General features: G+C 38.4%; 2 protein-coding genes across 2 annotated transcripts in view; both read right to left on the reverse strand.

The window, feature by feature from the left end:
• The window catches only part of LOC103135673 (peptidyl-prolyl cis-trans isomerase FKBP1A-like), an 8,621-nt gene extending 7,829 nt beyond the window's left edge, over nucleotides 1–792 (reverse strand). The window contains exons 1-2 of the mRNA XM_016669658.1: nucleotides 677–792; nucleotides 539–586 (exon numbers count right to left, since the gene is read on the reverse strand). Of these exons, the coding sequence (XP_016525144.1) occupies nucleotides 539–586; nucleotides 677–713 (85 nt within the window). The 5' untranslated portion in view covers nucleotides 714–792. The remainder of the gene's footprint in view (nucleotides 1–538; nucleotides 587–676) is intronic.
• Nucleotides 793–1,842: 1,050 nt separating this feature from the next.
• Nucleotides 1,843–15,464, reverse strand: part of LOC103135816 (MAM and LDL-receptor class A domain-containing protein 2) — a 27,047-nt gene continuing 13,425 nt past the window's right edge. Inside the window, exons 25-51 of the mRNA XM_007548745.2 lie at nucleotides 15,144–15,273; nucleotides 14,614–14,692; nucleotides 14,376–14,528; nucleotides 13,754–13,879; nucleotides 13,440–13,655; nucleotides 13,248–13,364; nucleotides 12,924–13,085; nucleotides 12,702–12,793; nucleotides 12,137–12,304; nucleotides 11,859–12,032; nucleotides 11,668–11,776; nucleotides 10,039–10,161; nucleotides 9,810–9,909; nucleotides 9,470–9,629; nucleotides 8,745–8,859; nucleotides 8,471–8,614; nucleotides 7,850–8,037; nucleotides 7,340–7,505; nucleotides 6,388–6,606; nucleotides 6,063–6,241; nucleotides 4,450–4,687; nucleotides 4,091–4,250; nucleotides 3,900–4,014; nucleotides 2,728–2,845; nucleotides 2,513–2,609; nucleotides 2,317–2,392; nucleotides 1,843–2,241 (exon numbers count right to left, since the gene is read on the reverse strand). Coding sequence (XP_007548807.2) covers nucleotides 2,152–2,241; nucleotides 2,317–2,392; nucleotides 2,513–2,609; nucleotides 2,728–2,845; nucleotides 3,900–4,014; nucleotides 4,091–4,250; nucleotides 4,450–4,687; nucleotides 6,063–6,241; nucleotides 6,388–6,606; nucleotides 7,340–7,505; nucleotides 7,850–8,037; nucleotides 8,471–8,614; nucleotides 8,745–8,859; nucleotides 9,470–9,629; nucleotides 9,810–9,909; nucleotides 10,039–10,161; nucleotides 11,668–11,776; nucleotides 11,859–12,032; nucleotides 12,137–12,304; nucleotides 12,702–12,793; nucleotides 12,924–13,085; nucleotides 13,248–13,364; nucleotides 13,440–13,655; nucleotides 13,754–13,879; nucleotides 14,376–14,528; nucleotides 14,614–14,692; nucleotides 15,144–15,273 — 3,814 coding nt within the window. The 3' untranslated portion in view covers nucleotides 1,843–2,151. The remainder of the gene's footprint in view (nucleotides 2,242–2,316; nucleotides 2,393–2,512; nucleotides 2,610–2,727; nucleotides 2,846–3,899; nucleotides 4,015–4,090; nucleotides 4,251–4,449; nucleotides 4,688–6,062; nucleotides 6,242–6,387; nucleotides 6,607–7,339; nucleotides 7,506–7,849; nucleotides 8,038–8,470; nucleotides 8,615–8,744; nucleotides 8,860–9,469; nucleotides 9,630–9,809; nucleotides 9,910–10,038; nucleotides 10,162–11,667; nucleotides 11,777–11,858; nucleotides 12,033–12,136; nucleotides 12,305–12,701; nucleotides 12,794–12,923; nucleotides 13,086–13,247; nucleotides 13,365–13,439; nucleotides 13,656–13,753; nucleotides 13,880–14,375; nucleotides 14,529–14,613; nucleotides 14,693–15,143; nucleotides 15,274–15,464) is intronic.

Here is a 15,464-nt window from a genome sequence, read left to right on the forward strand (position 1 = left end):
CTTCCCGTTTGTCAGCGTGCCTGTTAAAAGAAAGAAAGAAACCTACAATATACTGTCTAATATTTATATAAGACCAAGCTAAAACGATAGAAAATTTCATTTCGACGTTAACGACATCGACACGCCTGCATTAAACATGAAGGTGCTGTCAGTGAATGGTTAGCATACGTAGCACATGCAGAAGAAAAAAATTAGATTATGCTCTTTCTAGGCTTCGTTTTAGTGCTCGAATTAATTACAATTGTGTAATAACCAGGAAGCTACTTCTGAATGCCGGAATATTAGAAAAATCTTATATAATTTTCAGACAAGTGTCGGGCCATCCGCCCCCGTGTTTCCAGGCTATGTGCTAAGCTAAGCTAAGCTAAGCTAAGCTAAGCTAGCTGGACCATTAGCTTGTTATTAGTCTCAGTTTCTCTGCTTATACTCAGAGAATATTTCCGTTTGGTGGTATGATTGCCACTTGATATAACTGTGTATCATATTCAAAGTGAAGAGTCGTTTTTTTTAATCTTTTGAGCAACGAAACAAGGCTCACCAACGTAGTGCACGGCGACCGTGCTCCCTTTCTTCGGAAAAGTCCTTCCTGCAAATAAAAGCCCACATTTTATTCCAATGCGGGACCAACTGAAAATCAGATGCTATCCTGAAAAAAAATCGACATGAAAATATTTACCGTCTCCGGGTCTAATAGTCTCGACATCAACTCCCATTGTTCTCTCGATGCAGTCTTTCCTTTTCCAGGAGAACGGTGTGTCCGTGTCTTCAATGAAGGGCGGAGTTTAACTTGTCATGTCACGTGGTTTACAGGCGCGCCTTGTGTGGCAATATTATCCCGTCAAAATGTAGTTTTTTGGCAACACTTTATTTGAAGGGGTGTGCGTAAGACTGACATGACACTGTCATAAACATGACATAACATCTGTCATGAACATAAAGAAGTCTTTATGAATGTTTATGACAGTTGTCATGAAGTGACAATAATGACACTTTTAATGCAAAGTTGCTCTAAACGTTGCATTAAAAGTCCATTAAAAGTGCCAACTTTGCATGGTTTTGTAAATTATGATAATGTAATGCAAAGTTGGCACTTTTAATGCAACGTTTAGAGCAACGTTTAGAGCAACTTTGCATTAAAAGTGTCATTATTTACGGAATGACACTTCATGACAACAGTCATAAACATTCATAAAGACTTCTTTATGTTCATGACAGGTGTTAAGTCATGTGTATGTATGACAGTGTCATGTCAGTCTTATGCACACCCCTTCAAATAAAGTATTACCAGTTTTTTTGTCTTTCTTTCCTTCTTATAGGAACTAGGAGTAGTGACTGAAAGCTCATTGATCTAAAGGATTTTATGGTGCATTTGTATCCTAAAGAAAAATATAAAACTTCAGATATCTCACAAACGAGATATTAACATGCATGTAAAGCCTTACAAAAACCTTATATTGAAGCAGAAAGACTTTCAGTAATCTGACTAGTAAAGACATTATTGCGAGGGAATTTAAAAGTATACTTTTGGGAGGTAAGGCAAAAGAAAAAAAAATCCCTGTCTGTGATTATTGCCTTTTTTTTGTATCTGATCGTCCTCAAGGGATTTCTGTAATCTACCACAAGATGCCGCCCTTCTTCTGTCGTGTTAAACCAGAGTTGAGCACAATACAACAGCTTACAAGACTGTGCTGTGTATTACCCAGCAACACCGACAAACTTGACTTCATTGTGTCTGATTGTTTAGTAGTTCCCATTTAGTTTATTTAGTGTTGGAAAAAAAACAAAAAAAAACAAAAACATACTAAAACATTATTATAAATAACATGTCAAGACCGAGTTATATTTTTTGCTTACACGTTCAATAGTTGTTTTGACTAAAATAGGAGAAACAATTCTTTTGAATCTGTAGAGCAAAGATGCTTTAGTAAATAGAAAAAGACTAAAGCAGTTAACACATTCTCCACTTGGGAAAAAAATAGTCTCCAAAAGCTTTTAACAAGCACCAATTGCAGATACATAAGGAAGAATGCAATTAAAATTTTTCAAACTGAAAAAAAAAAAAAAATCACACTGAATAAGAAGGTGGAACAAATATAATACATTTATATTCTACTCCAAATGGAGTAATGGAGTCTTAAAGTAAAAACCAGGCTAAGCGTCAGACAATGCCTCAGTGTGTGCTGATGGATTATACAGTTTGTTGAAGAAGGCGAAGTCAGATGTATAATTAGGTTGTGTATCCTGAAAAGAAAAAAAGATAATATGGTATAATATAACATAAAATAAAGTTCGTAAAGTTCTGGGATCCTTACTTACATGCTGCGTGTGGTCGGACATGTCAAACATAGAGATTTCTCTGGGAACCTCATTATTCGTTATTGTCAATGTGTTCCTGTCAAATACAGGTCCAAAATTAAGTCAATAACATGTCTGTGCATGCTTTAGCATTATTATACATGTTATGCTCATATTAGATGTCAAAAAAACAAAGCAACAACAAAAAAAAGCTTACCTCGACTTCCATTTTCGGTTCAGCATGAAAAGGAATATAGAGATGGTGATTCCAATCAGCAGCATCAGACCGACTGCAAGGCCAGCGTACAGCGCATCTACAGAAACAGCAAAACATGCAGATAAAATATCTGACAAGTAAATTAACTGGTAATTTATTTCCAGGAAGAACAATTGATTTGCTTCTAATTAAGCATTATAGGTAAAAATAATTACTTGAATTATTTGAGGGAAAAACTGAAGGCTCAGAGTAGCAGCTGCTCGGTTGGATGGTGATGTCATCAAGAGCCACGTCTCCGCCTATACTCTTTCCTCTTTCATACACAAACACAAACTGTGGGGAGTGAAAACAAATGCTCAAAAAATGATCTGGTAGAAACTGTTACACATCTGGTTGTCTCTTTGAGACAGAGGGGCCAACAATCACATTCAGGCTTCACAGGCTGAGCTGGACAATAAATTGTGTGACATGTGACCTTCTTTTTTCATGGAGTTCATGGAGACTTTAGTTACAAGACATGTATCGTTCTAACTCTTCTTAAATAGCAGTGGTTCCTGCTGTGGGATCTTACAATGTTCCAAAGCTCTCACTTATAGCCCACTCCTCGTTCAGCTGTCCCTCGCTTCAGCGCTCAGACAGGATTTTCAGCCTTTTGAATCTGCCTGATTATCCCTAACACATAATTTAAATTAAATTACAATATGAACGTCCGATATCTTGGCTAGAGGGATCATTTTGGGCTTTTATCAGACCCAAAAAAGGAATGTTTGATCTGTGACATTCTGAATTTCATTCACAGTTCCAAACATGACCTTTTCCCCTCTCTCTCACTCTCTCATACATTGTTATTCTTTTTTCCTGCCCTTTAGATAACATTTGAATACACACGAACAAATGTGTTAATTCGTGATTATATCATTTAGCAACTTGTAGTAACTTTTCGGACAATCTCCTTACTGATGGGCGAGAAACAGTGGTGGCACACTTCCACACACAGCTCTCAATGAAGGCAACAGACCTACATATCACACATTTAAAGCAAAGTGTTTGTTCATGAAACAAGAGAAAATTTGTTTTCTGTAGGTTTTGAAACAAAAAAAAAAGTATTTTCTTCTTTGCATTTGAGTTCAAAACAAAGCAAAAAAATAAACCTACTGCCGTAATCTTTGCAATATGCTTACAAACTGTGTTTATTTCAAGCTGTATGAAGTTAAAAAAAAGATTGCAATAAATGAAATACATTAAAGCCCAAAATTATTCATACCGCATGTTTATAAATATTCCAAGAGAAACGTGTAGGTGAAAGTTCTGCACTAAAACCTTAGATTTCCTAACAGTTAATGCATTTATCAGAAAAAAAAAGAAAAAAAAAATCAATGTTCATTACCCAGAACGCTTCTTCATGTTTAATATACACACTGTCCTGCAGCCACTGGTCTCCACTGTTTCCTGCTTTAGTCCACTTCAGATATCCTTCCTCGTTGCCTCCAGCATGCATTTTCCTATAAACCATGACGAGTTAAAATAAAACTAAACCAGGCCAATTTACACTAAATTTCTGTTTGACTTTTCTCAGACCTGTCATTGATGTAGACAGTGAGAGTCCCAATGTGGCTGCCATACATGTGGTACCAAAATGTAAGGCAGTGGCCCCTTGAGGACGGCTGGAATACGTCACTGACAAGGTAGGACATGTCTCCCCACTCACCCACTGAGCTGTCCACATATATGTAGTGACCTGAGGAAAACATGCCAAGGTTTATAACATTTTCTATCACTGCCACATCAAATATGCATGATCTGTACATCAGACCAGTTCCAAGACTAGAAGTACAAAGTAAAATCTGACCAAAGAAAGGCTAACTTAGTGCACCTATAATCCAGACTATGAGTAATTTTTGTATTTTCACACATTAAGATACATAGCATCAGATTACCATTAGAGGAGTTAGTTGTGTGATCAACAGTGGGTCCAGTGTTGGGGTTTGGAGAAGCTCCCGCTCCAAGGAGCCAGTCTCCCTGGTCAACTCTACCGCCCAGGTTGCTCCAGCTGCAGAAGGAGCTCTCAAAGTCACAGAAACCATGAGGAGGGCACTGTGCATCTGTGAGGTGCACATCGTCAAAGGCCATATCTCCCTCCAAGGTTGGGCCGGTCTTCACACCTTCCACCACAATCTAAAAGTACACAGCGAATTCCTATGTTCAGTGTAAATATTTCTTAAAATCAGATTTAATAATATTATTGCAAGAAAGGACATTTATCTAAGATTTTGGTAAAAATGGGGTTTTCAGACTTAAAAACCAGTTGGTTTGTTACCTTTTTGGTCTACAAATAAACATCACATTGTACATAACTTTAAATCAATTGCAATTTTAAACAGTTTGTGCAAAGAACTTTTGAGAAATCAATCCATCAAAAATACGAGTGACGTCTAAGTTACTAATCCTGATCCCAGTTTGATATGATTAATGTCAGAGTGTAGAACTGAATTCAGCCACCAATAACTACATAAGCTGCATACATATTTAGCCTGCAAGCTGTATCTCATAGTTTCAACAGGCTCTGCATATCCAGTTGTTGATCTAACTTGTCTGGGGTTTTCACTCCTTACCATATTCAAAGTGGAAGAGAGACTGTATCAGCTGCTGCAGCTTCCTGTCCACTTGCCCTATGTGTCATGTCTAGACAGCTATGACACATAGGGCAGTGTCGGAACATTGTGTATAGAGTGCAAGTGAAATACTAGTTGCTAAATTTGACAAGAAAATTAAAGTGCGGAGTTTATGCACCAGACAAAAATATATATGTACAGTCTTTCTACACAATTTGTTAGAATCACATTGAAATATTTCACTAACTGATTTATCAAGAAACATAGAGTAAGTAGGCTTGGCTTAACCTTCAGTCTTCAGCTAGCTGTGCAGAACAACAGCAGCAGGAGCCAGACATGAATGTGTAACTGTGAACAGTGAAGTGTCACATTGTTATAACATGATAGGAGGTTTTCCAAAAGTGCTAGCCATATTAGCATATTCTAATCCAATATTGAAGCTGCACAGCAAAAACTACAGGTGGGACAAAATTTCTGTCAATGTCAATAAAAACAAGGCTGCAAAGTCCTGAGATACATAGACGTATGCATATGCAGGACAAAACCCCACTAATGTTTACCATATAACGGTGATGAAAGAATGTGTGTAATTTTAATGCAATTTGAATTGCCTAGGTTTTTAAACAAAGGAAGTCAATTTTATCTTAATCATATTGCAGTTTCAGATATGGTGTCTGTATTGGTCAACTAATTTATGAAGTGAATTTGAGCTGTACTGGGATACAACATTTTTATAAGGCTTCCAGTAAAAAGTCTTATTCTTCAGAAAAAGCAATCATGAAGAATTGGAGCATAATGTAAAAAAAAAAATATATAGCAAAGTATATGTTCATAATCAAAACTTTTATTAAGTCTTTAGTAAAAGATCTAATCAAGAACTGTAATGAAGTTCGCTATGTAACTTCATTACATAATGAAGCTGAATTTGAGTGACTCACTCTGTATGGCTGAATCCGTGGCAGGAGCTCAGCCTGAGCGAACCTCCACAGCCGGCCCTGGTCTCCTGTCTGTGAGAAAATCAGAACCTCTTTCCCGTCCAGACTCTGCTGATAAACATTCAGTGTGCCCATTCCTTTGCCGTACATGTGGTACCACAGCTGCAAACAAGATCCTTTACCTGAACACAGCAATAATGATACAGAATTTTAGCATTTTTTTAAATATAACTTAGCATTTACAAGAGTTTAAATAAATCAGCTAAAGACAAACAGTCCTCCTAACATCCAATTCTGAATATTTTCACAGTGTAATGTTGATTCTCACTTTCACTGTATAGAGGCGAAGACATTAAAGCTTTTTGGCCAGCTTGGTCCTCCATAGAGGAAGGCAGGTAGTAATAGTGACCCTTGGGTGTGTTGGTGGTGTGGTCACTCTCTGGTCCTGTGTTGGGGTTGAGTGTGCTGCCCCACTTTCTGATCCAATCAAAGTCATCTGATGCTTCCTGCTGCCAGCTGCAGCTGCCCTCCTCGAAGTCACACAAATCTAAAAAGCAATTTGATGTCAAAGTTTTACTATTTTGTGTTTATGAAGCCACCAAAATATCATTTTCTGTTCTCGTGAATTTAAGGATAACAACAGTTTTACTTAGGTTGTGCAATAACTGTACCATCAGATAAAATGGATTTGCTGTAGTTTTAGTACATGGTTGTACATATTTTATTAAAACCAGGCACCTGTTGCTATTCCCTTCACCCGTTTTTACCTTTGCAATTTTATTAATTTTATACCTTACTATGTTAGGATTGAAAAAGTGGTCTACTACAAAACATTTCATACTTACATCAGTTCTAACCTATTCCAGCGGGATAATAAGCACACACTTTGTATCACAATTGAAATAAATGTTCATTTTTCTATTTGGCCTCAGGGAGGAAATAAAATATTTCCCATTTACATGATAAATACTATATCCACCCATCAGTGGAAAGTTATTTTAAGCTATTTTAGTTTAACCATGGGTCCATAATTAATTAAAAATGTCTAGAAAGAGAAATAAACAGATATGCAATGTCAGCTTTAGATTTTGCATGAAACTGAAAATTAACCAATTTTTTTCAGGCTGATACCCACAACAGCCCACAACACTGCTTAAAATGGAAGAGGTGAGTATTTTTGACACTTAAAATGACAAATGTAAAATTTCTGCTGCAGTTTTGAATGATAAAAAGAAAAAAAAATAGATATGCTCCATTATGGGAATTTTGTGCTTTATTACCAGAGTCAGGACAAGGTCCATGGATAAATGAAATGTCATCAATGGCTATGTCACCAGCCTCTCCCCCCACGGTGGCCTCCAGAATCACTTGGTGTACTCTTTGCAGGGTCACATGGCTCTGAACCAGCAACCACTCATCCCCTTGGCTTCCTGATTGTTGCCACACCTACAGGAAAGACAGGAGGCTGAGTCACTTAACACAATGAGGATGTGGGGAGGTTTTTGCAACCCGGAGGTATGCACTAAAACTGAGCAGTTTGCACCCATTGTACCATACAAAAATATCATTTTGCAATCATCATTTCACAACTGTGAGAAAGTTTTTCTTTTTCTTTTTTTTTTTTACAGAGAGACAATTAAGAGGAAACAGCCTTAAGTATTGCTCAATCAGCTGCGTGGTTGTTTTCCAACAGTGCAGCAGAGGGAAGCATGCAGATTGCAGAGATACAGAATCTGATTGATTGCATTTAAGATGAAGGACCAAAGTTATACAGTTATCATGTGTTTTACCAGTATTTTGTTCGACGAGTCAGCTGATTTCAGAAGCATCTTCAATGAACCCACAGTAGCTCCAAACATGTGGTACCAAAATGTGAAACAGTATCCGTTTTCACCAGCAGGTGGCAGCAGTAGAGACTTTAACTGTGCTGTGTTTTCCTTCTCACTTGGATGAGAACTCTCAATGTACAGGTACTTCCCTGCAAGACAAATACAAAAACTTAGTGACCTTTGGTCCCTTGCTAGAACATACAAAGTTCCCTACCGTATAGTTTGCGCTTATCTGAAATGAACGATTTTCACAATTGTAGAGACAACAGAAGAAAAAAGGCAGAAGAAAGAGACTAGGGAACATTTACGTAAAAATCTGCCACAATGGTTTAGCCATTCTTTCACTGTTGTTGAATTATCTCTGACTTAATATAACCTAATTATTTGTTTATTTAACCATTCTGTATGCTGCTAAAGTCAAAATTATTTTTAAAAATCTTCACTTGTGGTCAGACATGCTCTGTCTCGGCAAACCTTTGGCAACTGCTTGCTAGCAGATACGTCCTAGCATAGCATATCATATTTATGATTCACATAAGTTAAAATAAATCATGTTTTCAGACAGTTTGGAAGAATAATAACCAGTTCCAGTGGTGTGGTCTGCTGTAGGCCCAGTATTGGGGGTTTCAGTGGGACCTGAGCCACTGCTCCAGTCCAACTCATCTTCAGCTCCCTGGACCCAAACACACAATCCATCTTCAAATGTACAGCCATAAGAAGACAGGGCTGAGAGAGGGGGAAAAAATATGTATCCTTAAACAAACGAAACTTCCTGAATCATATGGGTCACAAAGGCCTCAAATTCTAAAACTAAGCAAAACCAATTTGTTAGGAAATTTAATGGAACCGAAATCACCTGGTGGCTCATAGGTTGTTTCACAGTTAATAAAGGAGATGTCATCCACAGCAACAACATGGTCTCCAGGAGAGCTGATGGGCCCTGTTGCTTTACTTATACTACTGAACCAAATCTGAGAACACAGATGGCAACACGCATTTTTAAAATATCTATGTAAGCTACAAATTTTCCATTTAAAAGTTTTATTTTCAGCCTTAGCTTATACTGGTTTTCAGGGGGCAGTGTTTTTAATTCATGGAAACTTCAGAAAATATTTGTCTACTCCTAAATAAGTGTATCTTCATCCATTCACTGCTAAAAAAAAACATATTAATGAAAGAACAAAATAAAAACTCATGCTAGATGTGGGGAACTAAAATAAAATGTGTTATCTGAATTTAGATTTAAGCTCTTTGAAACAAGAATGTCTTCCTATTTAGAATGATCTTGCAGACATTTACTAGTTTTGCATTGTGGTAACCAATAGCAACCTTACCTATGAAACGTACAATACAGAAAACTTTATAGTACGAGTTTCTTATATCTAATTATACAATAAATTCTGCACAATCTGAAAAATCCTGCATGCATTAAAATTAAAATCTGACTGTTTTTTTTTAGTCAGACCATACATAATGCCCTGCCCATATGTCCATGTTTTTCTAATACTTTCTTGAAAACTGGAAAATAAAAAGTCCCAAATGAAATGGTAAAAGTGTTGATTTAGTACAAGAGTATCCCACCTTGTAGGTCTGCTGAAACAGGCCTATCGGCATTTGCGCTAAGGCCCAGTGGGAGACAGTGTTGTGACTGCGTGACCACAGGATTGCTTCACCACCCTCAGCTTGCTGCATAAGCACTCTGAGTGACCCAGTACTCTCTGCACTGATGTGGAAGTGAAACCTGGGTATGTGGAAGAAGGAAGGAAGTGGAGAAGAATGTCGGATTAGGAGGCGGGTTGCATGGCAGAGAGAGACGGGTTAGGGAGTGTTAAGCAATTCATGCAACAGAATATTCAGCTGTAATTAGAACATCTAGATTTTGGACATTTTAGATAAAGATTAGAGAGATTTTGTTACTTACAGTAGCTGACAGTAGGGGGATGAAGGTTTGAGTTGGGGGCTAAGGAGTTTGGCTTCTGTTTGTGTGGAACCCTGACTGAGATTTACTGTCATGTAGAAGCCTAAGAAAGGGAGAAGCCTAAATACACAACTCTGCTTGCAACACTGAAGGATGGAGGAGTCTTATAACTGCAATTGAAATCCAAAATATGAAGAAAATGTGCAATCTTATAACACATAAATAAGGTCACCAGTTTGTATAGTGTGATCTTCAGGGGGTTCAGTGTTGCTACTGGCTTTCTGTCGCTGCCATTTAGCTGGTCCATCACTGGCGTCACTCCACAGGCACTGGTCATTCTCAAATGTACATGAGCCTGGAACAAGTACAGGAGTAACTAAATTACTAAACTTTTCCGAACTTCAAAACTAAGAGACATCCTATTTGCATTTGATAAAAACAAAACAAAACAATATTTTCTAGCATATTTCCTCACAATACACCGTCTGTTTTCAATGTTTGCATCCAAATTCAACTGAAATAAATTTCTAGTTACAGTACTCTGCAAAAATAAGCTTCACGTTTTCAAGTGTTACATCTACAAGCATCTGGGTATTTTATTGGAATATTATGTGATTTACACAAAGTGGTGCACTATTAAAGCATTATTAAAATGAGACAATAAATAAATGGTTTAATCTTTTTTTTTTACATTCCCCTTTCACTTCAGTCACAGATCCACTTCAAAGGATGTCTACACATTTCCATATCTGAAAGCTAAAAATGTTTTCAATTACTTTGCAAAATTGCTGAAGCTTGGTGGGATTGAATGGAGAAAGTTTGTTTCCAAGTCTAGATCATCCTAATGTATAAACATATTTTAATATAAACCATTCTACTGCAGCTCTGGATGTATGTTGAGGGTTGTTGCAGAAAGGTGCATCTCCTCCACAGTCCTTTGTCCTTAGCAGCTGGTTTTCTTCCAATATTACCCCGTGTGCAGCTCCAGCTCTATTCCCATGACATCTGGCCGGCTTCCTGGCCGGTTCTGAAGAAACTCCTCCCCACAACATAATTCTACTACTGCCATAGTCTACGTAAGTTTATATTCAGAAAAACAAAACAGTTGTTGTTATCACCAATGTGAAAATGTTATTTTTTTGTTCAGAAGGCCATCAAGTTATCCTAGCACTGAAAAGCATGTATGTTATGAGTTTAGAACTCTGTTTATTTCTATGCTCACTGTTTGTTTTGCACTTTTCAATCGTATGTATTGGGATTTGGTTATCAGCTGCAATCTTTGGAGGTTTGGTCCCTTTGTGCACTGTGTTTTATTTACTTCCTGTTTTCCTTTTCATTAGGGTTAATATAAGATTCCTTTTCAGGCTTTTGTTTTGTATTATTCAGTCATTTTTGTGTTGCATCGTGATTGTTTTACTTTCTGGATTCTCATTTCCTAAGTTGTGTCAGTCTTGTGGACTCCGCTTGATTAGTCTCACCTGTTTCTTCCAGTTTTCCTACTCCTCTCCCCTACATTTATGTTTTTCTGCTTGCTCGGTTGTTGCAGGTTCCCGCTGGTGTCGGTTCCTCTGTCTTGTTTCTGTGTTTTTCTCCACATCTTGATTTTTGTCTTTGTTTTAGTAAGCTTCAGTTCACACGTTTAAGTCTTGTATTTTCTTTCAACTCTGCCTACATTTAGGTCCTTGATTCTCTATGCACATTGACAAGCTGCTCCCGTGAAGGCCTTTTGCCTCCATGTTTGCAATACTGCAGCTGCTGCAACTTTTAAGTGAACTAATGATTATAAAAGCAACCAGGAGCAACAAATAGCTGTAGATACAGTATGGTTTAATTGTAAAAGAGATGCATCTTAAATGCTCACCACAGCCAGACTCATCCTCTCCTTCAGGGCAATCTGGATGATAATTACACTGTAACGTCACAGGAATACACACTTTTCCAGCAGAACGCCTGCAAAAAAACTCATTATCCTGCAGGTACAAAGACAAAGACCTTGATTAATATATTTTGAATTTTCAGAGTAGCCATTCAACTTACTAAGCTTTCACATACCTGGCAGGGATTCATAGGCGTGGTTGTTACTGGAGGTGTGTGTGGGGAAGAGGTAGGCAACGTTTCGGGTAGTTTGCTGTTTTCAGGGTCAAAATTGCATTCCCTGGAGAAAGAGATGTCATCGAGGGCAACAAGCCCTCTTTCAGTGTCCCCAAGCTCATATCTAAAAGCAATCTGAGGAGGAGACATTTTGTTTCGTTATTGATTCTTCTTCGTTATGACAGGCATTTGTAGTGCAGTCAGACTTTTAATACCATTTTGCGTTAGCTCCCACAGACCTTGCTAATGACTGAGGAGGAGAAAGTGACCTTTGCCCTCTGCCAACTGTAGCTGTGGGAAGATCCCCTGATCCACAGCATTTCGTCATCAACACCAGACTTCAGAGTTCTGGACTTGGCTGTCAATTGAGCTGAATCATCACTCATGCTGAAGTAAAAGAATCTCACCTAAAAAGGTTCAAACAGTAACAAAAAGAAATGCTAATATTGCAACATAAAAAAATATTTATGACTTTGATCAGCCAGCAGGGAAAGTTAAGACTTTACGGAGCAGAGATGAGTTTGCATTTTCCTTTATGTCAGGGGTGTCAAACTCCAGTCCTCAAGGGCCGCTGTCCCGCAGTGTTTAGATGTGCCCCAGGTAAAAAACAGTGGAATGAAATGGCTTAATTACCTCCTCCCTGTGTAGATCGGTTCTCCTGAGCCTTGCTAATGACCTAATTATTCTTTTCAGGTGTGGTGCAGCAGAGGCACATCTAAAAGTTGCAGGACAGCGGCCCTTGAGGACTGGAGTTTGACACCCCTGCTTTATGTGGTCCAAATAATCAATGAACAAGAGACTCACAGTGCAGTTAAAGCTTGGTAACAATGTCTTTGAAAGAATCTCAGATATCTGGCCCCTTGCAGTCAGGTGACTCCCAGGTGTAATGTAGTGACCTGTTCATAAACAATAAAACAAAACATTGGAATACAACTGAAACTTAAAAAAATATTAGAAATTCTTCAGCTGAGAGTGTAACTACTGATGATGAGAAGTGGTAAAAGCATCTCTGAGAGTTTATTGTACCTGTGGCCAAGTTGTCAGTGTGATCCCTGGGAGGACCATGCCTGGGCCAGCCTTCTTGTCCCGCCTGCCGTGTCCAGTCACCTTCTGGTGTGTCCACATCACTGTGCGCCCAAGAACATAGGCCTTGTTCAAAGTTGCAACGCTCCACCACACCTTGTTTTTCTGTATATATATATATAGAAAGTAGAGAAGGAGGTTGGGTTTGAGCGGCTTAAATTGTTAATATAAGCAACAACAGATACATAAAATACTTTATTGTAGGTTTACAGATTTAAATATCGAGCACTGGAGCTTTTTGACACTGCAGACAGTGTAGAAGCTCACCACAGTCGATCTCATCGGACCGGTCCCCGCAGTCATCGCTGAAGTCACACACATGGCTGGGGTCAATGCATGCGCTGTTGTTGCACATGAATGTATTCCCGGAACACGACTGGGGTTCTACAAAGGAGATCCAAAACTTTGAAGTGAGTAGAAATTTGATTAAAATAAACGGAAAAAAAGCTGGTGGCCTACCAGCAGGGAGGGAGCAGTTGGTGAAGTCGATGTCATCTACAGCAACATGTCCTGGTTTGTTGAAGTTAGTGGAAGCTTCAAACAAGAGGGTAAAATCGTGGGGGACCCGGCCAATCACAACGTTGCTGTGCTGCCACAAGTCTCCACTGTTTCCAGCTAGCCACCACAATGTGGTGATCCTGGGGCCTTTCTTTAAGAGCACCTTAAGCTCTGACTCTGAAACAGTTACACACAAGCTTACACATAGGAGGAATCCAAAGACTTTATATTTCATAGATTTCTGCACCTGCAGACACGCAAGTATTAAAACATACCCTCTCCATGCATGTTGAAGTAAAAGTGTAGTGTGCAAGTAGAGCTGGCCTCTTTCATGATGGGACTTTGCAGCGCAGCAGGACTCATTTCTTCCCCTCTATCAGCCTCCAGTCCCATGTACCAACCTGAAAGGATCACCCAAGTCCTTTTTTTTAATGTGAAAACTTATGCGGTGCACCAATTAAAAAAATACAAACCAGGGCAGAACAAATATTGCAAAAAGAAATATTGATTTGTTGTAAACCAACAGATTTCAAAATACGGGGAGAAGAGGAGATTTAAATCTTAGAATTAACACTTAGAAAGCTAAAACTCTGCTTTGCAGATTTGGAAAAACATCAAAGACGGGGCTATTTCCTGTTTAGCACAAGCACTTAAATGGCGCAATCCAAACCCAAGCAGGGATGAGGAAACTGTGGCTAACAACACCCAGCATTCCTTGCATATGCAGCACAAAAGAGGAAACGGAAAAAAAAGTCATATTCAGCTTCTTTGTTTCTTCTAACAAACTTAACAAACCCCTCATTACGATGTTGGAATCAGGTTTTTATGTACTGTGGATTCATACTGATTCCCAAAACGGCAGTCAACATTGTTATCTTTGATTTTGGAGAACCTTACCCAGCTCAGTTCCTAGTGTGTTGTCCACAGAGGGTCCACTGTCCAGCGTGCCGTTCCTTCCTCTTACCCACTGAACCTGTCCAAAGCTGCTGTCCTGCCAGTCACAGGTGCCATTTTCAAATGAACAGCCCTCAAATCCTCTTGTTTCATTTTCTATAAAGAAAAAAAGTTGCATTTACCACAAAGTATGCTTATATTAGTAGAAGAAGAGGAAGACTGAAAATAAAAACATAAGTACCTGGGCAAAGACCCTCTGTGAGACTGATGTCATCAATGGCAATAAATCCCTTGTTGTTGCTTTCTGCCTCAATCATAAGCTGTTGTTGAGAGGATGCAAACAGCTTAAACACTGCTGCCTAAATTCTTGGATGTAACGGATCTTCTTACATTTCTCTATTTACAAGAAAAACTAAACATGACTTTTTTTTCCAGCAAGAAAAGAACATGAAACATGAGTCCAGAGCCAAAATTCACTGGTTTAAATCAAAGTCCACATCTGCTCTCCATTGGTTTCTATCCAAGAACACACAAAAATAATCCCAAGATTGCAGAATACCAAATCATATTTTATTAGAAAAACATAAATCCCTCTTTTCCCTGCCTTCAGTTTCACAGCTACACACTATTTTGACCCGATCTATCAAATAACATCCCAATACAATTCACTGAAATTTGTGGTTGTCACACGAATGTGACTAACTCAATGAATATGAATACTTTTGCAAGGCATTGTAATTTATTCTAGCTGTGGCGATTGTTTTGATTTACCTGAAAAGGTTGGGACATGTAAACGGACTGGGAGAGTCGGGTCCAGCTGCTGCCACTGCTGTTGCTGTGAAACATTAGAGTTTCCCCCGCTGGGTCTGAATGTGCAAACAACCTTAGTGTGCCAGAATCACTGAGAGAAAAAAAAAAAAACAACAAAAAAAATTTTTTTTTTTTTTTTCCATTTCTGCAAAATGAAATGATTAATTTTCCAAGATTCTCTGGCGTAATCGTTCATAATGTTCTCATTCACTTTGCTGGAAAAATAGTTACTTTCCTCGTTTCAACTTGTAGGAAACCAAAGTCAAACTGTTAGACGAGATT

This window comes from Poecilia formosa, unplaced genomic scaffold, assembly GCF_000485575.1.
Source record: "Poecilia formosa unplaced genomic scaffold, Poecilia_formosa-5.1.2 Scaffold27, whole genome shotgun sequence".
In the NCBI taxonomy this organism is placed as follows: domain Eukaryota; kingdom Metazoa; phylum Chordata; class Actinopteri; order Cyprinodontiformes; family Poeciliidae; genus Poecilia; species Poecilia formosa.